This window comes from Macrotis lagotis, chromosome 1 (assembly GCF_037893015.1).
Source record: "Macrotis lagotis isolate mMagLag1 chromosome 1, bilby.v1.9.chrom.fasta, whole genome shotgun sequence".
In the NCBI taxonomy this organism is placed as follows: Eukaryota; Metazoa; Chordata; class Mammalia; order Peramelemorphia; family Peramelidae; genus Macrotis; species Macrotis lagotis.
Genome location: NC_133658.1, coordinates 231,454,533 through 231,481,128, shown reverse-complemented (window position 1 = coordinate 231,481,128; position 26,596 = coordinate 231,454,533). Strand labels below are relative to the sequence as shown.

The 26,596-nt window shown below is 34.1% G+C and overlaps 1 protein-coding gene across 1 annotated transcript in view; it reads right to left on the bottom strand.

Annotated features, from left to right (window-relative positions):
* The window catches only part of CDH13 (cadherin 13), a 1,354,681-nt gene that overhangs the window by 94,496 nt on the left and 1,233,589 nt on the right, over window positions 1-26,596 (bottom strand). The window contains exon 10 of the mRNA XM_074209753.1: window positions 22,073-22,326. Coding sequence (XP_074065854.1) covers window positions 22,073-22,326 — 254 coding nt within the window. The remainder of the gene's footprint in view (window positions 1-22,072; window positions 22,327-26,596) is intronic.

The following is a 26,596-nucleotide window of genomic DNA, read 5'->3' as shown; positions in this document are numbered from 1 at the left end:
TAAAAGGTAAGCAAATAGCAGAGTGGATTAAAAACCAGAATCCTACAATATGCTGCTTACCAGAAACTCATTTGAAGCCGAGAGATACATATAGAGTAAAGGTAAAAGGTTGGAGCAAAATATATTTTGCTTCAGCTGAAGTAAAAAAAACAGGGGTAGCAATCCTTATCTCAGACAAAGCAGCAGCAAAAATAGATAGCGTTAAAAGAGATAAGGAAGGAAACTTTATCCTCCTAAAAGGTACCATAGACAATAAAGTCATTTCAATATTGAATATATATGCACCCAGTGGGACAGCACCCAAATTCTTAGAGGAGAAGCTGAAAGAATTACAGGAAGACATAGACAGCAAAACTCTACTAGTAGGAGACCTCAACCGCCCACTATCAGATCTAGATAAATCAAATCATAAAACAAACAGGAAAGAAATTAGGGAGGTAAATAGATTGTTAGAAAAATTAGATATGGTAGACTTATGGAAGAAACTGAATGGGGATAGGAAGGAACATACCTTTTTCTCTGCAGTACATGGAACTTATACAAAAATTGACCATGTACTAGGACATAAAAACCTAATGATCAACTGCAGAAAGGCAGAAATAGTGAATACATCTTTCTCAGATCACAATGCAATAAAAGTCATATGCAATACTGGGCCAAGGAGATATAGACCCAGAGCAAATTGGAAACTGAATAACCTCATCTTAAAAAATGAGTGGACCAAAAAACAAATTATAGAAAGAATTAACCATTTTATCCTAGATAATGATAATAATGAAACAACATACCAAAACCTATGGGATTCATTCAAAGCAACTCTCAGGGGATATATTATAGCTCTAAATGCTTATAGGAATAAATTGGAGAAAGAAGAAATCAATGAACTAAACATGCAACTAAAAAATTAGAGAAAGAACATATCAAAAATCCCCAATCAAATACCAAATTAGAAATTTTAAAAATTAAAGGAGAAATTAATAAAATTGAAAGCAAAAAAAACTATTGAATTAATAAATAAAACCAAAAGTTGGTATTATGAAAAAACCAATAAAATTGATAAACCTCTCATCAATTTGATTAAAAAAGGAAAGAAGAAAACCAAATTGCTAGTATTATAAATGAAAAAGGTGAACTCACCACCAATGAGGAGGAAATTAAAGTAATAATTCGAAATTATTTTGCCCAACTTCATGCCAATTAATTTGATAATCTAAGTGAAATGGATGAATATTTACAAAAATATAAGTTGCCCAGGTTAAATGAAGAAGAGATTAAATACCTGAACAACCCTATCTCAGAAAAAGAAATTCAACAAGCCATTATTGAATTCCCTAAAAAAATTCTCCAGGGCCTGATGGATTCACAAGTGAATTCTACTAAACATTTAAGGAACAATTGGTTCCAATCCTATATAAACTCTTTGGAAAAATAGGGAAAGATGGAACTCTGCCTAACTCTTTCTATGAAACCAATATGGTACTGTTACCTAAACCAGGAAGAATTAAAACAGAGAAAGAAAATTATAGGCCTATTTCCCTGATGAATATAGATGCAAAAATCCTAAATAAAATCTTAGCAAAACAACTACAACAAGTCATCACTAGGATAATACATTATGATCAAGTAGAATTTATTCCAGGAATGCAGGGTTGGTTCAATATTAGGAAAACTGTTAGTATACTCAATTATATCAATAACAAACCTATCAGAAAACATATGATCATATCAATAGATGCTGAAAAAGCTTTTGACAAAATATAGCATCCATTCCTATTAAAAATACTAGAGAGTATAGGAATAAATGGACTGTTCCTTAAAATAATTAGCAGTATCTATCTGAAACCATCAACAAGCATTATATTCAATGGGGAGAGGCTAGAGGCATTCCCAATAAGATCAGTGGTTAAACAAGGGTGCCCATTATCACCACTACTATTCAATATTGTATTAGAAATGTTAGCATCAGCAATTAGAGAAGAAAAAGAAATTAAAGGAATTAGAATTGGGAAGGAAAAGACAAAACTCTCACTATTCGCAGATGACATGGTGGTCTACCTAGAGAATCCCAAGAAATCATCTAAAAAACTACTGGAAATAATTAGCAATTTAGCAAAGTTGCAGGTTATAAAATAAACCCCCATAAATCCTCAACTTTCCTATATATGTCTAGCAAGAAACAGCAGGAAGAGCTAGAAAGAGAAATCCCATTCAAAGTAACCTCAGACAGTGTAAAATACTTGGGAGTATATTTGCCAAGACCAACTCAGAATCTTTTTTGAAAACAATTATAAAACACTTCTCACACAAATTAAATCAGATTTAAATAACTGGGCAAATATCAACAGTTCATGGATAGGGAGAGCTAATATAATAAAAATGACAATTCTACCAAAACTAAACTATCTGTTTAGTGCCCTACCAATCAAAATTCCAAAAAAAATACTTCAATGAGTTAGTAAGTAAATGAGTAAGTAAATTCATATGGAGAAATAAAAAGTCAAGAATTGCCAGGAGCTTAATGAAAAAAATGCAAACAAAGGTGGCTTAGCACTACCAGATCTAAAATTATATTATAAAGCATCAGTCATCAAAACTGTTTGGTATTGGCTAAGAAATAGAGTGGTTGACCAGTGGAATAGACTAGGTGTAAAAGCAGGAGAGGATTATAGTAATCTGCTGTTTGATAAACCCAAAGAGTCTGGCCACTGGGATAAAAACTCCCTCTTTGATAAAAACTGTTGGGATAATTGGAAGTTAGTATGGAAGAAACTTAGATTAGACCAACACCTCACACCCTTTACCAAGATAAGATCCAAATGGTTACAGGACATAGACATAAAAAATAATACTATAAGCAAATTAGAAGATCAAGGAATATTCTACCTGTCAGATCTATGGAAAGGGGAACAGTTTATGACTAAGGAAGAGTTGGAGAACATCACTAAAAAACAATTAGATGATTTTGATTACATTAAATTAAAAAGCTTTTGCACAGATAAAACCAATGTAATTAAGATCAAAAGAAAAGTAGTAAATTGGGAAACAATCTTTACAACTAATGATTCTGACAAAGGACTCCTTTCTAAAATATACAGAGAACTGAGTCATATTTTTAAAACAAAAAGCCATTCCCCAATTGACAAATGGTCAAAGGATATGCAAAGGCAATTTACAGATGAGAAGATCAAAGCAATCCATAGCCATATGAAAAAAATGCTCTAAATCATTAATTATTAGAGAAATGCAAATTAAAGCTTCACTGAGGTACCACTTCACACCTCTCAGATTGGCCAGTATGACCAGGAAGGATAATGATCATTGTTGGAAGGGATGTGGGAAATCTGGGACACTATTACACTGTTGGTGGAGCTGTGAACTCATCCAATCCTTCTGGAGAGCTATTTGGAACTATGCCCAAAGGGCAACAAAAATGTGCATACCCTATAACCCAGAAATACCACTACTGGGTCTATACCCTGAAGAGATGACGAAAAAGGGTAAAAACATTACATGTAGAAAAATATTTATAGCAGCCCTGTTTGTGGTGGCAAAGAATTGGAAATCCAGTAAATGTCCTTCAATTGGGGAATGGTTTAGCAAACTGTGGTATATGTATGTCATGGAACACTATTGTTCTATTAGAAACCAGGAGGGACGGGATTTCAGGGAAACCTGGAGGGATTTGCATGAACTGATGCTGAGTGAGATGAGCAGAACCAGAAAAACACTGTACACCCTAACAGCAACATGGGAGTGATGTTCAACCTTGAAGGACTTGCTCATTCCATCAGCGCAACAATTGGGAACAATTTTTGGCTGTCTGCAAAGGAGAGTACCATCTGTATCCAGATAAGGAGCAGTGGAGTTTGAACAAAGTACAAGGACTATTCCCTTTATTTCGGGAAAAAAAACCAGATGTCTTATTGTCTGATCTGGTTACCTCTGAGAATTCTGTTCTCTTTAAGGATATGATTTCTCTCTCATCACACCCAATTTGGATAAAGGTACAACATGGAAACAAAGTAAAGACTGATGGAGTGCTATCTGTGGGGTGGGGGTGGGGGGAGGGAAGCAAGATTGGGGGAAAATTGTAAAACTCAAATAATATCTTTAATAAAAATAAAAAAAAATTTAAAAATGGTAGCAGAGAGCTATCCCTTAACTTGTTATTAGCAGACTGTCCCATTTCCATATACATGAGCATATATTTCATTAAAGGGAGTAAAGAATCCAAAAGAACACTGTATTATCACTGAATGTCCCATACTGTCTGTGAGTGAGGTTGGAAAATTCAGAAAGTTCATCATGTATTTTGGGCATGAATCAGTTTCCATGGGAATACTCAGTATCCACTCATTAACAAAGTAAGTTTAGCCAAGATTTATACTGACAGGTTGCTGAATAAGCTCTCTTGATGAACAACTCAACAATTCTCACCTTGTAGAATTTTCAATATCTTTCTTAATCCAGATATCATTTCCTACTCAAAGTATATCCTAATTCATTTCACTCATTCTTAAGACCATCTTTTCTAAAGAATCTAGCAACCGGGGCGGCTAGGTGGCATAGTGGATAAAGCACCGGCCTTGGAGTCAGGAGTACCTGGGTTCAAATCCGGTCTCAGACACTTAATAATTACCTAGCTGTGTGGCCTTGGGCAAGCCACTTAAAGCCATTGCCCTGCAAAAACTAAAAGAAAAGAGTCTAGCAACCAATCACAGACTAAAATAGAAGGGAAAAGTTTAGGTACCCCCAGATCATTGTAGCTGAGCCATTGTTCTGCACAGTCAGTTCCTACAAGATGAAATACCATTATTACCAGACATTTTTGTTTTCTTTTGTTTTTCATCTCTCATTTTAAGGGGTCAGTTTCCAGTTGGACTACTGAAATACTCTATGGGAATATTTAAATGGATCTCTGGTTTAATTAATTCAAGAGTTTCCTCTTATGATAAATATCTCAATCCATCCATGTTTGCTTTTAGTTTATGATTTTTATATTGTAAGGGTAACAGTAGAAAACTGTAGATACCCTCTAGAAAACTGTAGATACCCTCATTCTTGCACATGGCATGCTCAATTAGCTTCTCTTCCTGAAAACAACCATCCAAATATTTATTAAATGCCTATTACACATAAGATATTGTGCCCAGTCTAGGAGAAAGTTTAGATATTGGTTAGCATTTCTATAGTACTTTAAGCTTTGCAAAATACTTTACTCACATTATTTCATGTTATATTTCAAAAGCAATAGCATTTGGAAATACATGTTATTATTTGCACTCTCTTTTCCAGATGAGCAAAATGAATCTGAAAGAATTTAAGAGACTTGCCCAGGGTCATATGGCTAGTTAGTATCTAAGGAGTCATTGAAAGTCAGGTTTTCTTGATTCCAAATCCAATGTTCTATTTTCTATGCCAAGTTTTATCTCAAAAAGATTAAGTCCTAAGAGCCAAAATGGCATAGTAAAGGTAAGGTCCCCAATGAGGACTCTCCCAAACCACTGGAAATACCTTCAAATAATGACACTAAACAAATTCTAGAGTGACATAACCCACAAAAATATGGAATAAAACAATTTTCCAGACTAAGATCAGCAGGAAAAGTCCATGGCACCAGGGTGAAAGAGGAATGCTGCCCAGAGAAAGCTCTGCCAGTGTAGCCACAGACCTAGAAAACTAGGGGCAGGCCTCTGGATGACTGAGACAGTGACAGCCATCGAAGTTTGAAGACCTCTCAGCCCAGAGATGCCAAAGACAATTTAGAAGGTCAGCAGAAAAGGTCTGTGGGACCTCAGTGAGAGTGGAGCACATCGAGGACAAGTCCTACTTGTGCATCCCCAGCCCAACAAACCAGGGTCAGGCATTGGAAGCTGCTGAATCGGCATTCACTGAATCAGATCTGTCAGACAACAGACAGTAAGATGAACAATGGATAAGAAAAAAATTACAGGAGTCTCTGCTAGCCCTGCGGCAAGACTCTGTTTCTTTACCCATACTCAGATCCTAATCACAGTCCTGGACAGTCCCAGGGAGAGGAGCACTAGCAGAGCTTGAGGCCATAGTATGGAGAGAGGACACTCCTCACAGCCCCAGAACAGAAAAGAATACTTGTGGTCCCTCACAAACCACACTACAGGCCAGGAGAATAACAAACACCTCAGGTTCCTAAGAAGTATCTCTGAAAACAACTGCACAAAACCTTAGGACCTTGGGACAGGGTGCCCTCCAATCTGGAAGCAGAGCCCTACTTTAACAGAGTTAAAATCAAGTGATAGGCCAGGAAAATGAGTAAACAACAGAAAAAAAAGAAAATCTGAGCTTAGAAAGTTACTATGGTGACAAAGAAGTTCAAAATACAAATTCAGCAGAAGATAACAAAGTCAAAGCTACTACCTTCAAAGCTCCAAGAAAAATACAAATTGGTCTCAGATCATGGAAGTGCTAGAGACAGATTTTGAAAATCAAGTAGAAGAGATGGAGGAAAAACTGGGCAGAGAAATGAGAGTGATGCAAGAAAATCATGAAAAATTGAAAAATGAGTCATCAGTCCAGTAACAGACACACACACACACACACACACACACACACACACACACACACACACACACACACTTTCACACAAATACACACACTGAAGAAAATATCACCTTAAAAAACAGATGAGGTCAAATGGTAAAAAAGGTTCAAAAAAAATCAATGAGGAGAAGAATGGAAAAAGATAAGCAAAAATTCACTTAAGGGAAAAACCCTCCTTAAAAGGTAGAATTGATGAAATGGAAAAGGAGATAAAAAAATCTCACTGAAAAAAATAATTCCTTAAAAATTAAAATTGAGCAAATGGAAAATAATAACTTTGTGAGAAATCAAGAAACAATAAAACAAAAGAAAAAGAATAAAAAAATAGAAGACTATAGAGGATTCTCTCAAAAAAAACCCCGGAAAAACTTACATGAGCTGGTGTAAAGTGATATAAACTATATACATAGTAATAGCAATATTATAATATTGTAATCAGCTATTAATGATTTAGTTTTTTTCATCAATATAATGACCCAATACAACTATTAAGGATTTAGGATGAAATGCTATCCATTGCCAGAGGAAGAAATGATGATGTCTAAAAAAACCTTATTTTTCTTGAGAATTCTTTATTTTTTATTTTGGGAGGAGTGTATGGTTTCTTTCACAACATTATTATGCAATGTTTTGCATGACTACATAATTATAGCCTATATAAAATTGCTTGCTTTGTCAATGGCAAGGTTGGGGCTGGGAGGGAGCAATGAAGAGAATTTGGAACTCAAAGATTTAAAAAAAACAATGTTAAAAATTGTTTTTACATGTAACTGGGAAAAATAAAGTACTAAATAATTAATTATTTAAAACAAAGATTAAATCCTTTTCCCATGGAACTCCTAAACAGTAGGGAGGGATCAGGCAAGGCTTGATGGAAGAGGTGATATGGGGATTCAAGCATTGTAAGTTGGAAGAACCTTAACAGTCAACTAATTCTGCACACACCAAATATAAGATAATTTCTTATCCAACATAAGTGAAATTTTACAAGATTTGAAAAATATTATATGTTATTGATCTAGTTTATTTTTCTCCTATACCAAATTGCAGGAGTATCTACCAAGAATCAACTAGTCATTCAATAAACATATCCAAAGTGTCTACTATGTGTCAGACACTATGATTAAGCACATTCAACTAGAATATACTTATTCTCCATAATTCATCTTCATTTTATTTCAAGCAAGTATTCCATTAGAAATTTCTGTTTAAAAAGAAAGTAATATTGAGTCTGACCTTGAGAGACCTTGAAATAAGGTATTTCAAGAGAATCATTCTATAAAGGACTCATCTCTTTAAATTTTTTTATTTCATTTTAAGATATCAAGTTCTCAAATTTATTTGGAAAGCAAACTAGCAACAGACTATGAAATACATTTCCTGAATTAGTTACATGATTCCTGGCCTGTGATTTCATTATCCATGGTTGGTGCTTAGTATAGTGATATGCACCCAGGGAGAACAGAGAATATTTGTTGACAGCCTGGGATTGGTGATTGACAGTTCTAAGATGGGTAATAAAAGTAATATGAACTTCTTTCTTTATTCTATTGCATTCTCTCTAGGTTCTGAAATGAATAGAATTGAAATGAATAGAGAATGTTGATACTACAAAAGTGGATTATGCTTTTTATCTTCCTCTCAATTAGTCCCCTTCTCTTGCTTTTTTTTTTTTGTAAAGAGTCCTAAGCAGATTGACCAAGGTTAGGGCTCGGTGGCTAAAAGTTCAACTATATTAATATTTTTCTTGTGTTTTTTATGTGGTATACTGGGATCACTTTTGCTTTTGAGTAACTGGATGACTTTTCGTAATTAAACTTTGAAATACAGGACAGTAAAAAATATACCTCCAATATTCAAACTCTCAACTCAACAAAACTTAGAGCAACTCATTTCAAAATAGATGACTTAGAAAAAAAAAGTCACATTAACTGTAAAAATATGCTTTTGACTTTCTATTCAAAGGTCAGCTATCTGGCTTTAGCCAAATTGAAGGGAATGAATCGCATGGGATAAAGAAATGTTTCCATACCTCTGAGCAGCATTGAAGCCAGAATTCTATTTTTAGCTACTTTAAATGTAAAGCCTTTAAAAATTTAGCTATTTAATTAATTAGACATTTCCCCCACTGGCATTTTCACAGCATAGAGTCTGACCACTTACAAAGAGTGAACTGTAATAACAACTTTACATAAATAATTGAAATCCCAACAGCACAGGAGGTAATAAAAATGTACTAGTGCCATAAAATATACAAATGGAAGGACGTACCTTTAATTAAAAATTGCAAGGGCATCACTGTAAACAATGCATTACCATCTCATACACCCTTATCCCAGACTTGTTGAGTTAAGAAAAAAAAATTATTGATTTCAAGATGAAGGATTAAAAAAAAGACCTCTTATTGAGGTCAGTAACTATTTTTAATTAAGATCAATTGTTAATAATAGAATTCAGGGGACTATGCCTTTTCTTTTAATTTCCCCAGGTAGAAATGCTATTAAATTTGGCCTTTAACTCTTTCTTGACATAGCCAGGCTTAATTTATGATTAAAATTTTAAAGTGAGTTAAAAATAATAAGTCCCTTATCAAAATCCTGAAATCTTCCTCAGATTTAGCCAATTTGTGATCATGAAATCAACATTTGGAAACTGTCATTCATTCATTAAAAAATGACAAATGTAAAAGAATTTTGGAAGACCCTTATTGGGTAAATGGAAAGGTCTTATAAGCAATTTTTTCATCAAATATGTGTGGGCTTGTGCTGAACACATCTGTATCCTTAATTGAATGGTTTTTATTGACTATTTTAAGTGATCTTAGAATACACAGAATTCACAGTTTATAAGGACATAAGCACCTGCTTTCTGCCAAATCTCTTTTCATTCTAATGCTTCTTTCTGGATAGGCTTCAATTATTACATTAAACATGGAGTTCTAAAAAGGACTTCATTCACTAGAGGTAGATTGGTAAAAATTGACATCAGAATTTTTACTACTTTGGAATTGAGTTTTCTTTATACTCTAATGCATTTCCTTACAACTTTCTACTTAACAAATGAATTATATCATCAAACTGAGAAGCATACAAATTTAAAGAATAAACAGGAAAATTACTTGAAAATATAGATCCCAGAAGAAATCAGAATAAGGCATTTTTGTATTTTTTTTAATTTTTTAAAGAATTGAATAACTAATTTGAATTTGCTTCAGATATTCAAGGTTTTATAGAATAGGTCCAAATTTGACCTGGTTTGCCCAAGAACTAGTTATCACAAAAGATTCTTTAATGTTTCTTTGATGGATTCTTTTCTTTTCCTTTTTTACCTTTTTTTTTTCCTTTTTCTTGGTTAACAATCCATTTGTGCTTTCCACATATTACCCACCTCACTTCCAACATGTGAAATCAGAAAATTCTGAAGTTCTCCTTTAACTCATACTGGTTTACAATCCTAATCCTAAATCTTTGTATTACCCTCCTTGGTTAAAAAACTTTGTGCACTGACTGTCACTAATTCTTGTCTGCTGTCTTACTGATATTTTTACATATCAATTTACACACACACAGACATATGCTGAGATAGAGAAAAAGAGAGAGAACAATGGAACTAAATACTAAGGACTTGTATTCTATATGTGAAAACAAAAAATCAACTTTTTCAGAGAAATACAGAGGTTTATTGACAAATATCTGGTGGGTAGGGCGACCTACAAATCAATTAAGTATTTGTGCTTCTTGTCTTCACCTTTTCCTCAAGATGGTATCATCATTTCCTGATTGTGCTGAAGTAATAGTTTAAATCTCTGTGGCTTCCTTCTCTGTGGTCTCTTTCACTTTGGCTGAAGCTATTATTTATATGATTGCCAAAGTTTGGGGGATGTTAGTACTGTTGCAAGATTCAGTATTATAGTCATGCACTCTTTTCTCCCTCTTAGGAATATTTTAATTACTCTAATTACACATAAAGATAATTTTAATCATTCACTTTTATAAATTTTTTTAGTTCTAAATTTTTCTCCTTTCTTTTCTCTCTTCCCCATAAAAACCAAAAGACAGCAAGCAATCTTGTATAGGTTATATATTTATTTTCATATTAATCATACTTCCATAGTAGTCATGTTGTTAAAAAAAGAATCAGAAAGAAAGGAAACCATGAAAATTAATACAAAAAATGGAAATACTATGACTCCATCTGCATTCAGATGCCATAGTTCTTTCTCTGGATGTGGACACATTTTCCATCATAAGTCTTTTAGAAATATCTTGGATCATTGTATTGCTGAGAAGAGGTGAAACTCTCATGGTTGATCATCACACAATGTTCCTAGTAATTTATATAATGTTCTCCTGGTTTTGCACACTTCATTCAGGACCAGTCCATATAAGACTTTTCAGGTTTTTCTGAAATCTGCCTCATGAATTCTTTTTTATTTTTTTGCAAAATTGAAGTGCATTTTACTTTTTAAAATTTGAAAGCTTTGTTTTATGATTTCATTTCCAGGAATTTTATTCATTAGAAAAGGACATCTTTGTCATTTGCTTCATATTCTCCTTCCTTCAAAATTTTCTTTCCCTTGCTTTTGCATTCAGGTTTAATGCAGGGAGAAGAAAAAGGATAACTATGAGTTTGGAAGCAAGAAGGGATATTCAAATAAGCCACTTATAGCAAGATGTCTGTCTAAAACATTTCATCCAGATGTCTAATACTAGAAAAAAAGAGAGAGAGAGATTTGGTGCGAACAAGAAGCAGGCAGGCAAATAAGAATGGGAAGAGGTCATATTAAAAAAAGGACTATTGAGATTGCAGGAAATAAGTTATATGGGAACACAGGCTATTCTAATGGCCCTGCCACCTGGACAGTCTCAGGAGCTGGCATGCCGTCCTGAGAGATAAGGTGCGCTGGAATCTTTAGGAGCTGGTCTTTCTGCCCCGCAGCCCAAGGGCACATGAAACAGCTGTGTTTTACCACTCCCCCCCAACATACCCCCTTATCCTATAATGCAAGATGCTGCACGTAGACCCCACTTGTCAGATCCCCCCATTCCCTCATTTTCTTTCTTCTACCCCGGAAGACCTAACAGTATATATGTAGAAGCTAAGCAGTAATAAATTTGAGCTGGAGGCATAAAGCAGTGTGACTTGACTCCTTATTCTCAGCTCCCCTTCGGGAGGGAGGTATTTGCTGTTAAGGCCCCAAGGTGAAGCAAGCCACAACAAAGTTATGTTAAAAGTATGGCTAAGAATTGTTAGGAAGCCTGGATTAGAGACATATACCAGGTATAATGTTCATGAGATTTTATTTGAAGATGGTACATTTAATCTTTCAATAGAATTTATAGAAGAATATTCAAATAAGCCACCTATAGCAAAATGTCTGTCTAAAACATTTCACCCAGATGTCTAAGCTTATGGTAGTATATGTGTGGATATTTCAAAGTCATTGAAGCCAAACTTATGAAACCTCCATTTTTATAACCATAAAATGTTAATTGGTTGAACCTAATCCCTACAATCCAATAAACAGCCTGGTTGCTCAGTTATCCAGGAAAACAAGATAAGAATATAAAAAATGAATTTCATCTTTCAGGGCTATTGACTCAAGATGGGACAAATAGGCTGGTCATAAGAAAAAATTTTCATCCATCTTTTTCTTTTATAATTATTGCATTTATATTGCTGAAAAAATATTATCTGTCATGCTGCTGCCATCTTTTGTTGCTGGATTTTTCCTCTTTCCCCTTCTGACTTGAGAAAACACCAGTTACAAAGTAAAAATAGATGGATAAATAGGTAGAGAGAGAGTTACTAGACATATAGAATGATAGATTTCAAAAGATCTGGCAAAAAAGGGAGAGATCGTCAATATATAAAATTTGAAATTTGAAAATATATTTGTTCTCAACTCTGTCGAAGATTCTACATCACCTATTTCCAGGGAGACTTCTAGAAATAGGGGGAAAATGAAAAACCTTTATACTTATATTCTATGAAAATTACAAGGTCCTTTATCTAATATAATTTGGGAAGAACTGAGACTCAGACTGAGTTGAAGTTTACTCTTTCCTACTACCTTCCTTGTACCTTCCCCAAAATAATTACTTTAAAGGTGCCTGTCTGAAGGCTTCTGTCATTAGGATGATAAATTCTCAAATTCCTGGAGTTCAATATTACTTTACAAACAACTCATGACACCTGAACAAGTTTTCTGAAATAAGCCAAATATACCATGCAGGTTTTTAAAGTTGATCTCATTGCCTTCAGAGACATCTGAAACTACCAAAGAATATTCTATACTTGGTCTAAAATCTATTGATTGTTTCAATTGAGAAATATTTTCACCTGGTTAGCGTATCTGGACATATCATCTTGCTATTTTGTAGGTACTTTAAGTGGGGTGTAAATCATTGATCTGATGAACACATACTCATACTTACACATATATTTAGAAAGAGAAAATAACCATCAGGGGTTGTGGATAGAATAAAAATTTACCTAGAAGAAGCAAAACAAGGCATGAAGATGAAAAGTTTAGAAAACAAAGGTTGTAAATTGGGAAATGGAGGATGGGGCATTCAGACAAATTACACAGACCCTGTTTTGACATGCTGTAAAGAATCGGTGAAGGCATCATTTATTTTTTTTCAACCTAAAAAAACTCTCATCATTCACATGGAATGACTTTTATCTATATTTAGAATAACTTTTTTTCGGAGGACTACAGAGGGAGAGAGACAAGGGTCCTGTTTTTTTAATGCATCCTTTGATGACTGAAAGGGCAATTAGCACTAGAATTAGTAGAGTCCATTGCAAGACGAATCTGGAACCTGAGGCTCTTCAGGGTTAATTGAAGTCCTAACGGTTTTTATGTCTTTTCTAAAATACTGAAGATAGTAGAAGTAGTGTTCAAACCTAGATACTCCTCTTCCAAATCCTGGGTTCTGTCCCCTACATTACCCTTCCTCTTAATTCCTTTCCATTAAAATAAAATTTAGATACTCTTAAACCATGAAGGTGGAGCTCAAGCCATTTTTCATCTATTATTTTTTTTTAGTTTTTGCAAGGCAATAGGTCTAAGTGGCTTGCCCCAGGCCATACAGCTTGGTAATTATTAAGTGTCTGAGGCCAGATTTGAATTCAGGTACTCCTGACTCCAGGGCTAGTGCTCTATCCACTGTGCCACCTCAACTATTATTTTTAACCAGCTAAGAATCAAAGTAATAAGTTGAGCCATACCACAATAAATGCCTTAAAGGTGTGATTACAAACAAGCAAGAAGATTTTAGTGGCCATCTAATTATCTATCCTGAATCATTCTGCTTTATTAGGATTTGTCTATTCATGGTTAATTTATTATCACACAAAAATACATCCCAATGTTCTATTATGTGATTATATTAGACAATAGTTACCTCCTAAGTGATAAATCTCTACTCCATAAAATTATTACAGTTGAAAACTTAGTCCTTATTGGATCTGGTTGAGTAATACCATAATGTTATTATATAGTTTCCATCTGGCAGAGCTTTAGTCCAAGTCAGAATAATGGAAGACTTTTTGCTTAAGTAATCTGCAGAAATGAGACTCAGACTTCTTTGCCCAGGATTTAAAAATTAGATTTTATCTGTGCAATTTCTGATGTATTTAACTATTTCTAGCACAGGGCCTAGAAGCTAATAGGTGATAACAAATATATGTTTATTTAATTTGCCTTGGATGTTTACTTTGAAGATACACCTGTATATAAAAGATAAAATAGTGCAAAACTAACCAAAAGGAATAAAGTAAGAGATATTACCAGGTATTAGAGACTATACATTTCCAACAGGGGTATATTGCTTAGTTCTTAGTTTCCTAATTATTAAGGCAAGAAATGTAAATTGCTTTAGATTATATAGTACTTATTGACTGGCACAGGAGCACATAATAAAAATAATAATGATAATAACAATAATAATAATAATGATAATAATTTTCTAACATAATGATGATGATAATAACATTATCCAAAGGAATTTACCTTTTTTTGCCTTAGCAACTAGGAAACTCATTGTCCCCATCCTAGTTTTCTCTGATCTCCAGTGCCTAATACTATCTATCATTTTACTCTTTTTATTAGTTTTGCACATCTTTTTACTTTTACTTATGGGTATATATTTGAAGTAAATAAACAAGTCATTTTATCATACATTTATTAAGCACCTATTATATGGCAGACATGTTGGATAATCATAATAATTTCTTAGTTCTATATTGTTCTAAGTTTTCAAAGTTCTCTCTTCTTAATAAATCTACATGGGAAATAGTATAAATAAGAAGTATTTCATGTCCATTTAACAGTTGAAGACCATTTGCAATATGAGGAAACAGGTTCATAGAGGAGATGTGAGATGCTCAGAATCTTTCAGCTGTTAATTTTCAAAGCTAAGTTTTGGTCACAGATCTGACTTCAACTTCAGCATTCTTTGAACTATATCATCCTACCTTCAAAAGCAGTTAAGTCCATCATAAGGAATAAACTCTCCCCTAGAGGGAATTATAAAAAGCATCTTTATAAAAGAACCATAATGGAGACAATGTCTTTGACTACATCTCTGAAAGACACAAAAATCTGTTCTTGTAAAACTTGGGGGTTAGGGTTAGGGTTATAATATCAAACCTTAATTCAGTAAAGGCATTTTGGCATGAACAACTAAGCATATTTTGTTCTGTTGCTTAGTTGTATTTCATGTTATTCATTTTCATGCATTCTCCATTCATAAGAATCCAGGGTCATTTATGATTACTCATGTATACCTTTCCATCTCTTCTCTCTGTTCTTTTGCTCAAATGTTTCCTTGTATCTGGAATGCACTATTTTCTTCCTCTTTACTGCCTAGATCAAAGCACATCTCAAGTACCATATCTTATATTAGCTTTTTCTATATTCCATTCTCATATTTCATCTCTAGCCTTCAATTATGAGAATTTTCTTTCTTGAAATTACTTTTAAATTGGATACATGCTGTATATCCAAGTAGAATTCTTTGAGGATAGAAATTATTTAATTTTGGGTTTTGTATATCAGATGCCTAGCACAGTACTTTGAACCAATTTGAACAATATTGTTGTTTTATTATTGTTGTTATTTGTAGGTTCTTAGCAAAGTTACTGGGGTGTTTTACCATTTTCTTTTCTAGATCATTTCACAGATGAGGAAACTGAGACCAACAGGCTTAAATGACTTGCCAAGGTTCACACATGTTAAGTATCTGAGATTAGATTTTAACTCTGGAAGAGGAGTCACTGCACCATGCAGATGCCCATTGTTGTCCATCTATGCCCCACCTCTATTAAACTTAATAGGCACTTAAATATTGATTGAATGTAATTGAGCTAGGAAAAAGGAGAGCAGATTCACTAGGCTGCCTGTCAGGTTGCTGCTCATGAGCTTTTGACAAGCATAAGATGACAGTAGAATAACAAATGATTTCCCCAATGGGAAATCATGCTAACATTCTATCCTGTTTATTAAAGAGAGGTTCTTTTGCTTTAGATATTGTTCACAAGGGAGATCAAGTTTATGTAATCATGCTGGCCTAGAAGCCTTGTTTACATTTTAATCCATAAAAGATAAAAGGTAGAGGTACTTACTTCTCCATGATGTTGCACTACAATGATGTCAGCAAATACAAGTAATACTTCCTCAAAGAGGAACTTTGAAGCTGCCTGAATACTCAAAGTTGGTTAAGAGTCAAGATCTCTATGCCACTTAACATAGAAATTTTGGTCTAACTATTCTTGCTAACCTAGGAAAACACTGTGGTTTCCATAGATTCTCTTACACCTGATAAATCCACATAAATAAACAAATGCAAAATAAACCCCCAACAACTAAATGAATTCACATGTTAAATAGGGTAAGGGTAATGTTGGAGTATGTCATGCCAGGTGCATTGATTTCAGTTACTGTATAACTGTTGGCAAGCCACTCAGAATAATTAGCAAACAGTCTCAGATGCTTATTGAAGTCCATTCCTGGCTCAAGATAACAAAATACTGTTATCAACACAGATAAAAGAGTGCTTGCCTTCCAAAAGGAATGTGTCCAATTCATCTAAGAGCTGCACCTATGTTCCTTAAATACAAATTTTTTTTTAAAAAAAAGGGTCCAGGTGTAGCTCTGTTTTATGTTGCAAAGAATTTTAATTTTACTTGTTGTAGAGTGGTTCCTGCTACTCTGCTTTTAGCAAGAATATCATAGAACACATTTTGAAAGAGCATTCACAACCAGGGAACTATGCCAAGATTGTGGCATTTGTTCCACAGATGGTACCTGCCTACAGAGGTAAAGGCTGAGAAAAGATCAATGAATGTTCCAATTAAACTCAAATTATTCTTTTTATTTTCATAGTTAATATTTCTATAGCACATTAAGGTTTGCAAAATACGTACATCATCTTACTCAATGACAAAAAAGGCATCCTGAGGGTGCTGCTATTGTTGTTGTTCAGTCATCTCAATTTTTTCTGACAATTCATGACCTCATTTGGAGCTTTCTTGGCAAAAATACTGTGGGGGCTTGCCATTTCCTTCTCCATTTCATTTGAAGAAACCGAAGCAAACAAGGTTAGATGGCTTGTCGAAGTGCACATAGCTACTAAGTGTCTGAGACCAGATTTGAACAAAGGAAGATGAGTCCTCTGACTCTAAGCTCACTACTTTATCCACCACAATACCACTTAACTTCCCTATGAGCTAATTAGTTGGTGCTATTATTACTCCCATTTTAAAGATGAAAAAGCTGAGGATGGAAGAGGTGATGATTTGTCCAGGGTTCACAACTGTTAAGTGCCTGAGTCAGGATTCAAATGGAGGTCTTCTTGACTATAACTCCAAAGTTCTACTCACTATTCTACCCAGTTACCATATAATTATTTTTCTTGAAGTGATAAAATATAGGAAAGTAGCAATCAACAGTGGAATAGTTATGGACAAAGTCTAGATTTTCATCATATAAAATATTATTGAGAGCCAGAAGCCTCTAATTTGATGAGAAGGTCGGTAGAGTTAGAGGGATGTCCCAGGGACCCATTATCTATAAATTCTGCGGTATATGTTGGTGGTGGTGTTGTTGTTCAGACATATCTGTCTTATTTGACTCTTCATAACACTATTTGTGATTTTCTGGATATTGGAGTAGTGTGTCATTCCCTTCTCCAGTTAATTTTATGAGAAAATTGAGACAAACAGGGTTAAATGATTTGTCCAGGCTCACATGTCTAGAAAGTATTTGATTCCAGGTCTTCCTACTCCAGGCCTGGTGCTCTATCCATTGTATCACCTTGCTGTCCCTATGAGGGACATAGAGGTTTTTCTATTTAAAGACAAAGTCAACTATTTAATGTGATTCCTGTTGAGTGAATAGTTTGGTAAGAATTGGGAACCATTACCCCAAAAAAAAGCAAATGCAACTCAAGTGATACTTTAACTTAAGGTCTTTGTTTAACTTCCTGATTGTTTGCTCTTGTTGACCTGTAACCAGTACTGTCTTATTCTTCTTCTTGAAATTACTTTGTAAATGAAAAGCAGTATAGCATAATGTTGATGAAGAAAGAGCTCATCTCAGCATCAAAATGACTTAGGTTAGAGCCCCATCTCTGACATATACTGCTATGTATGTGTGCATAGCCTTTCAGTATCATCAAAAATTCTCAAAGACTGAGAAAATTACAAGTTTTAATCATCAGTGAGAATTTCCATTAACCAGAAATTGTCTACCAGTGGTCTTATTACTCTTAGGGGTCTCTGAAATCCTTTCAGCAAGTCTGTGAGGTCAAAACTATTTTTGCAATAATAATAAGATATTCTAATTTTTAATATAGTAAATTTCAAAGGGGAAGCTAAGTGACTTAGTGGATCAACTTCATGAGTTTAAATCTTACCTCCTATACTTACTAGCTGTGTGACCCTTGTGAAATCAAATAACCCTGTTTGCCTCTGCTTCTTGTCTATAAAATGAGCTAAAGAAGCAAATGTCAAATCATTCCAGTATGATTGCCTCTTTCTGAAAATAGAGTCAACAGAGAATTGTGCATGACTGAAACAAGTGAATAACAAAAATTTCAATAGATATAATTCACTAAATAAGCTCCTTGCAAGAGTTCTCAATATGTTTTAAGAGTATTAAAAAGTCCTGAAAACCAAAATAAGTTTGATAGATTGATAGACAATAAATGGATATATATTGATAGAAATCACACATGTATATGTCGCAGCCTTCTAATAGATTATAAGTTCCTAAGGTCCTCAAGCACTATCTTATTTTCTCTCTTTGTATCCCAGGACCTTAGACAGGATCTAGAAATAAGTTTGTTGAATTGAATTGAGATTTTCTCCTGGGATGTTTTGTAGTTTTAGGTGATGGATTAAAGATTTTATAATTCTTAAATTATTGGTTCCCAGTTATGGATAGTCAAGATCTTACAGAGTTCACTGTAGGACTATATTGATCTATTTAAGTTCTTTATGAATTGCTTTTTCTAAGTCTGAAGGTTCATTAGGAATATTTTAATTGACTCTTACTTAGCTAAATAGTAAACTCCACTTAAGAAACAAATTAGTATTCTCATTGATCTTTTTCTTAAAACTATTATGCTCCATGTGTTTTTCCACCAGAATAATATGGTGAGTTTTTTGTTTTGTTTTGTTTTCAAGACTCTCAAGATAATTGATTCTGATTGAATTTCTGTACCAAGATCAGGATCATGATTATTAGAAAGTTTTCTTTCTGCCCCCATGTGCAGTCTCCAATCTCATGAGATACCACTTTTCCTTGGGCATGATAAAAGGTGCAAAATGATAACTGAATCTTTTCCTACAAAATAGTCATACAAACATAGCACAACCTGCCAGTAATATACTTTTACTGAATGTTGTACCAACTCCCAGAGACTAAGGGGACTGACAAGTCCTAAATTGAGTGCAATGGATCCAAGAGTCATATTGTCATGTTGACCTATGCAATCAAGTCCATAATGCTTACCCATTCCTTAGCAAATGTAATGGAAAGTAATGGATTAATAGGTTTCTCTAAGGAAGCCAGTCAAAGAAATGAACAAAATTATACTAACTGCTTTTTACTTGAGAAATTGTTTGGTAAGAATACATACTTGGCAGACTAGTAAACTAAACTAGCTCTTAGATATTCCAGCTGCAGAAAAGTAAGCTTTCTATCAGTTCAACTGATTCTGATTCAGAAATTTTAAACTTTAAACTTCAGAAATGTGAAGCCATTTCAATTTTTTTAATATCCATATATCATACTCCAATTTCTATCTCTCCACTAAACTAAAGTCATTCTCCACACAAGTTACTTAGCATATCAGCAACATTTTACTCCATTTTATTCTCCCTGAAGAAGAGCCACCTATTTTCAACTCTAACTCTAGCAATACCAAATTACATTTAAACTTCCCTGAAGACATCTGAAAATTGTAGACTAGCTGATGTTCCTTTCAGCTAGAGGTCTTTCCAATGGAGGCACTTAAGTAAAGCATTCCTGCTGATATTTAAATGGTGTATTTCCTTTTCTAGGTTCTGTGTAAAAGAAGATTACTATTTCAGATTCACATTTTATAGGGTTTAGGCATTCATTTCTAACTTTATCCTTTTGATCAAAACTTCAGGAAGTTTTGTTGTAAAATAGATTCATTTGATGAGATTGGAAAATAGTTTTCTCTTTCATATCAGTTTTCTTCTATGAGAAGAAAAAAAGAAGCATAAAACTAAGCTTGTTTGGAAATAATACAATTTCAGAAGTTTTGAATTGTATATCTGTGCATGTGTTATATGTATAAAGGCATATAATTGTGTGTATTTATGTATGCACACATGTAAATATATACATAATTTATAAATTATAAATATATATATATTATATATATATATTTGGGAAACAGGCTAGTTATCGAGCAAAAGATGTGGGATTGAAGGGTCAATTAGTCAGTATTTATAATATACTTACCAAAGACCTTTTATTGAGCTAAGTGACAGAGATATAAAGAAAAGCAATCTATAGTTCTTGCTCTCAAGGAGCGCACAAGAGGCATGCAAACAGGTGAGTATAATAAACAATTGTATAGAAATCATATATGCATATAAAATAAATTGAAGGTAATATGGGTAGGGCACTAGCATGTAGGAAGCATAGGGAAGGGAGGGAGGGAGGTCATCTTGGCAAAGGCTTTCTACAGAGAGTAAGATTTTATCTGAGACTTGAAGGAAATCAGGGAAGTAAGGAGATAGAGATGAAGAGATTCAGCATGTCAGTCATGAGGACCAGCAAGTAAAAATAACTTGAGTCAAGAGAAGGAGAGTCTTGTGCAAAGAACAACAAAGAATCTAATTCACTGGAGCTAAGTTATAGAGGACTTTAAAAGTCAATTTATAGATTTTTTTTCATATGTTCCAAATTTAATACACACAAACACATCTTGGAGATGCAAGTTAGGTTTTTGTATACATGTATACACTTAAGCTTCATGTGAATGAAATGTTATTATTAAGTAATAAGAGAAAAAGAGAAGTTGTAGAGGTCTAGTATCAGAGTCAGGAAGATCCAATTTCAGGTCCTGTCTCCCTAATTACACAAGATCTATCTGACCTGCATAAGTGACTTAACCTCTCTGTGTCTCAGTTTGTGTATTTATAGAATAGGGTGGAATTATTGACTTCTGAGTTCCCTTCTAATTCTAAATTTATGATTCTATGAACTTCTCAAAATCCTAGTAATTTTTGATCTACATCATTGGAGGGAGTTTCTACATCTAGCATTTAATACACTAATAAAATAACAGGTTCATATATGTACACATGTAGAGGGACATAAGCATAAACACATGTAGCTCACAAAGAATATTACTCATTTTTCAGTTTCAAATTCTAAAACATTGATTAATCATAGTCTGCTTAATACTAAACTGACAATACCTATTTTTGATCACGTACATAATCTGAGAAATGGAGCCAGCAATTCTAAAATTTCTATCTCTATCCCCTTCCCATTCCCATGCACCTTTATCAGGATAGAATAAATACAGTTTCTTATCACAGAAACATAGTCTCAGAGCTGAAAGGTCCTCAGAGATCATCTTTCCTGTATAGACATCTTGGATACCATTCAACAGCATCCAAAGACAACATTTTGCTTATGATATGACATCTCTACATTGAACCATACCCTCACCTTTTCTCCCTAGCTTCTTATTCTCCAGGTTTGCCTTATTGCTCAGCCTCATGAGAGGCAGAGTTGTTATCCCTCAGCTAACTAATAGAGTTCTTAGCTCCATCACCTCAAAACATTTTTTTTTCATTATGACAAATTCCTATGCCTTCTCCAGGTCTCTAACAAGTTCAATTTAATGCTGTGTTGCACCTGACAGCCAGTTTCTCCAGACAGAGCAGACATTTCCACTTCCTTTTCCAGGTTCAGATTGGATAATAATATACTCACCTAATGGTCTGATGCTGCAAGGAATCAGGATCTGTGGCATTTACTGTCAACAACATGCTGCCAATAGCGATATTCTCATGCTTGGTCACTGTCATAGGGTCTGGGTGGAAAACCGGGCCTTCATTTACATCTGAGACAGTTATCTGGACTGTGGCTGTAGAGCTGGGACCATAGGCTACATCAGGAACCAATGGATCTTCATTTTCAACTTTGATCAGTAGTGTGTGAAATGCTGAAATCTCATAATCCAAAGGCTGAAAAACATGCAGAGAATTATCTTAGGAAATAAATATATACATATTTATGGGAGGAAGTGGACATTTTGGCAAAAAGTACTACAGTTTAAAAATGTGCAGACATTTTTTCCCATTAAAAGTAAAGCATATCATTCACATCTCAGTTGAAGTCCCATTAAAATTGTAAATAATGAAAGCATTTCTAAATCAAGGTAAGAATAAAAACAAGAATTCATTTTTAAAGCTGCCCATTCATCTTACTGGAAGTATAAGAATCTAAAGGTTGCCTTAATTTAAAGCTAATAGCCACTATAAAGCATATGTTGAAAAGACAATGAGCTCTCCAGAAATTATATACTTCTTGTTTCTAACACATCAATCATGTGCACCTTAGAATTTTTCAACAGCTAGAAGAGTACTATTCCCAGGTGCTGCTAAAAACAAGTATTGTTGGGGAAAGTTAGTTTCAAAACAACATGATTATCAATGAATCATAATGTTATTCTTGAAAACTAATCCAAGTCCCTTCAAGTCCCTTCAAAACTGGAATGGCTTTAAGCTAGGACCTGATGACATACTGTCCACCTATAATGTGAGGACCTGTCTTTCTAAGTTTGGAAATGCTTATCTCTATGTTATCTCCATATTAGAAGAATATTGATCTTAGCAGCAATCTAAAACTATTCAGATAATTATTAGAAGAGTGAATACCTACACTGATGAAATTATGGATCCTTGAAGTTAAGTCAGATAAACCATTAAATCCATAACAGTAATTAGGCTATGAGCTCAGAAGAATAGAACTCAGAAAGTCAATAAGAATGTAATATTGATTATATACCCTTTCATTTAATATCTTTTCAACCAAGGATGGAATATCTGACAAACACAAGTTGGTAAAAATGAAGATTTCCAATATTTGGCCTTTTAAATTTCCAATTGGATTAATTAAGGCATTTTGCCTATGATAAACACAAAACTACAGAGAAGTACTCCCATCCCCTGCCTGAGTTCACTGGTCAATATTTCTTTTGATAAAAATATGGCAACACAGGTCTCACTACAATATTTGTTTAAAAATAAGTTCTGGATTGAGGACATCAATCATTGTGCTCCTCAAGTCCCATCCTCTAAAGCAGGGTCCCCAGTCTGGCACTAACATGGCAACCACAGGCGAGACTCAAAATTCAATAAATCTAGGAGCTTTTTATGGTGAATTAATTAAATGTTTGCCCAAATAAAGCATGCAAATGATGTTACAAAAATCTAAATGGCCCTTGGCAGAAAAAAGGTTCCCTACTCCTGCACACTTTTTGAGCATAGAATGAGAGTGGTGATCATCCTGCTGTAAATTGGCCTTACTCATGCCACAGCAATATTATGCTTGGTTCTGATTGACAGATTTTAGGAAGAGCATTAAAAAAAACTGAAAGATCATTTTAAAGCACTAAATAAATTCTAAAGAAAGTAAGATGGGAAGAGGAATTATCTATTTCAAATATGGAATAGCCTATGTGAAAAAGGACTTCAGTTTCTTTTATCAGAGGTCTTCAAATATAGGATGGAGATCACTTGTTAGTATGGTCATCAAAATGATTTCTACTGAGGAGTAGGTTAGACTAAATAAACTCTAAAGTCCCTTCTGACTGAGATTTTGTGATTCCAAAATCAGTTTTGGAATATGGGCTTTATAGAAAAAATTAAAGAGATAACAATTGCTGAGTCTTCATAGTTTGAGTTAAAGTTGGGTAATAAATTTGAAAATGAATATGAATTCTTCCCAAAGGAATCATAAAAAAGAGAAAAGAACTCACATTACAGAAATATTTTAGCAGCTCTCTTTGTAGTGGCAAAGAATTAGAAATTGAAGAAATAATCACCAATTGGGCAATTGGGAAATGGTGAAACAAGTAGTAGTATATGAATGTAAGGGAATGCTATTGTGTTATAAGAAATACTGAGCAAGCAGATTTCAGAAAAACCTGGAAGGAATTAAATGGACAGACCCTAGATAAAGTGATCAAAATCAGATCATTGTTCAAAGTAATAGCAATATTGTGTGATGATTAATTATGACTCACTTAGCCCTTCTTAACAATATAATGAACAAAGACAATATAAATACTTATGATAGAAAATGTTATCCTCATCCAAAGAAAGAATTATGGTTCTGAATGCACAATGAAGCGTACTATTTTCACTTGCAAATTTAAAAAAAAATTATGACTTTCCCTTTTGTTCTGTTTTTTCTTACACAACATGACTAATGCAAAAGTATATTTAACAGGATTTCACACTTATATTATCAGATTGTTTAACATCTTGGGGAGGGGGTAGGGAAAAATATTCTTTTTTTTAAGTTTTTATTTTTATTTTATTTTCATTTTATTGATGTTTTACTTTTCCAAATACATGTTTTGAACGTTTTTTGTAATGTTCAGCCATATGATAATGCATATTTCTAAGTTAAAAGATTTCCTTCCACCCTTCCTCCCTACCTCCCTCCCCTCAGGGGAAGTCAGGCTAATATTGTACTTATATATTTGTGTTTACAGGTCAGCCATTTTTGATATGAGCAATTAGGATTAAGGGAAAGAAATACATACGAAATATTTTTTAAAAGTTAACGTTGGGGATGGGGCAGCTAGGTGGTGTAGTGGATAAAGCACCGGCCTAGGAGTCAGGAGTACCTGGGTTCAAATCCGGTCTCAGACACTTAATAATTACCTAGCTGTGTGGCCTTGGGCAAGCCACTTAACCCCATTTGCCTTGCAAAAAACAAAAACAAAAAAAAAGTTAACGTTGGGGCAGTTAGGTGGCTCAGTAAATAGAGCACTGGACCTGAGTTCAAATTGGGTCTCAGACACTTAATAATTACCTAGCTGTGGGATCTTGGGTAAGTCACTGAACTTGATTGCTTTGAAAAAAACTAAAAAGAAAGTGAATGTAGTATTCCTTGATCCTGCAGTATTTTCATTTTGTTTTGTTTTCTTCCTCTGGATGTGGTTAGCATTGCCCATAGTTGGTCTAATAGGGTTGTCCTAGCTCTCTGAACTGCTGACAGAAGTTGCCTCCATCAGGATTGATCATCTCCCAGTGTTATTGTTAAGGTGTACATTGTTCTTTTGGTTGAGGAAAAAAATTGGAACTCAAAATCTTCTAGAAAATGATTGTTAAAATATCTTTGGATATAATTGGAACTCAAATACTATTTACTAAAAGCAATGAATGAATGAGTGAGTGAGTGAATGAGTGAATGAATATGCATTCTACTTAAGAGCATAACTATCCTAATGTTTACATTTGGTCATTGGGGGATATAACTTGTTCAGTGGGGGTAGGAGATGATATTCAGAACTAGTGAGGTTTTTGTGTGAATGTAGATGCAGATAGGGTTTATGTGTGTGATCAAGTATGTATGTGCATTTACGTAGGTAGATATTGAGCATGTGTGCATTGAGGTAGTGTGGTACAATGGATAGGCAGCTGGGTCAGGATCAGGAAGACCTAATGAAATCATATGTCCATATATCTTTTTTTTAAAGAAATAGGTATGCAGGTGTCCCAAAAATCTTAGTGCCTTTTTAAGCTTTAAATATAGCTTAGAATGAATTAAGCACTGGAAAAGAAATACACTCAGTGGCCAAATATAAACAGAATATTTTTAAAGCTTTAGTAGCTTAAAAGTATACTAAAATTTGGGGGATACTCGGTATCTCTAGCAAATTTTATTTTCAAGGTCCTTAATCATACTAAAAATACTTTGGTTTAGGATCTTTTCCTAGTTATTAGTGTCTTGTCTTGAGCTCAGGTTATTTGATTCTTAAGCCATTGATCTTTCCATTATACCACACTGCTGCCTTAAGATAAACAAGTTCGATGGGCATTTAAGTTAGTTTAAAAATTAGAGACACAGATAAACTTCTGTAGTTTCAGAATAATCTGTCAAAGGAGGTTGTAGATCTTGTTTCCAAGGATTTAAGAAAATCTAGATCTGTTTATCAGCTAGTATTTACTAAGAGGCTACTATATGCCAAGCATTGTTAAACACTGGAAATAAAAAGGCAAAAGACAGTACCTGATTTCAAACTCCTCACAGTCTTGGGGAAGTGAAATAGGGAAAACAGACAAGAAGCATTCTAATATGTACAAACAGGATATGCAGGAGATATCTTAGGGGTGATTCAGTGGGTAGGCACTAAGATTATGATGTTATGATTCTTGCTGAAGGTGGGTCTTAACTAATGCTTGAAGGAAGAGAGTGAAGCCAGGATATGGGGGGGGGGGA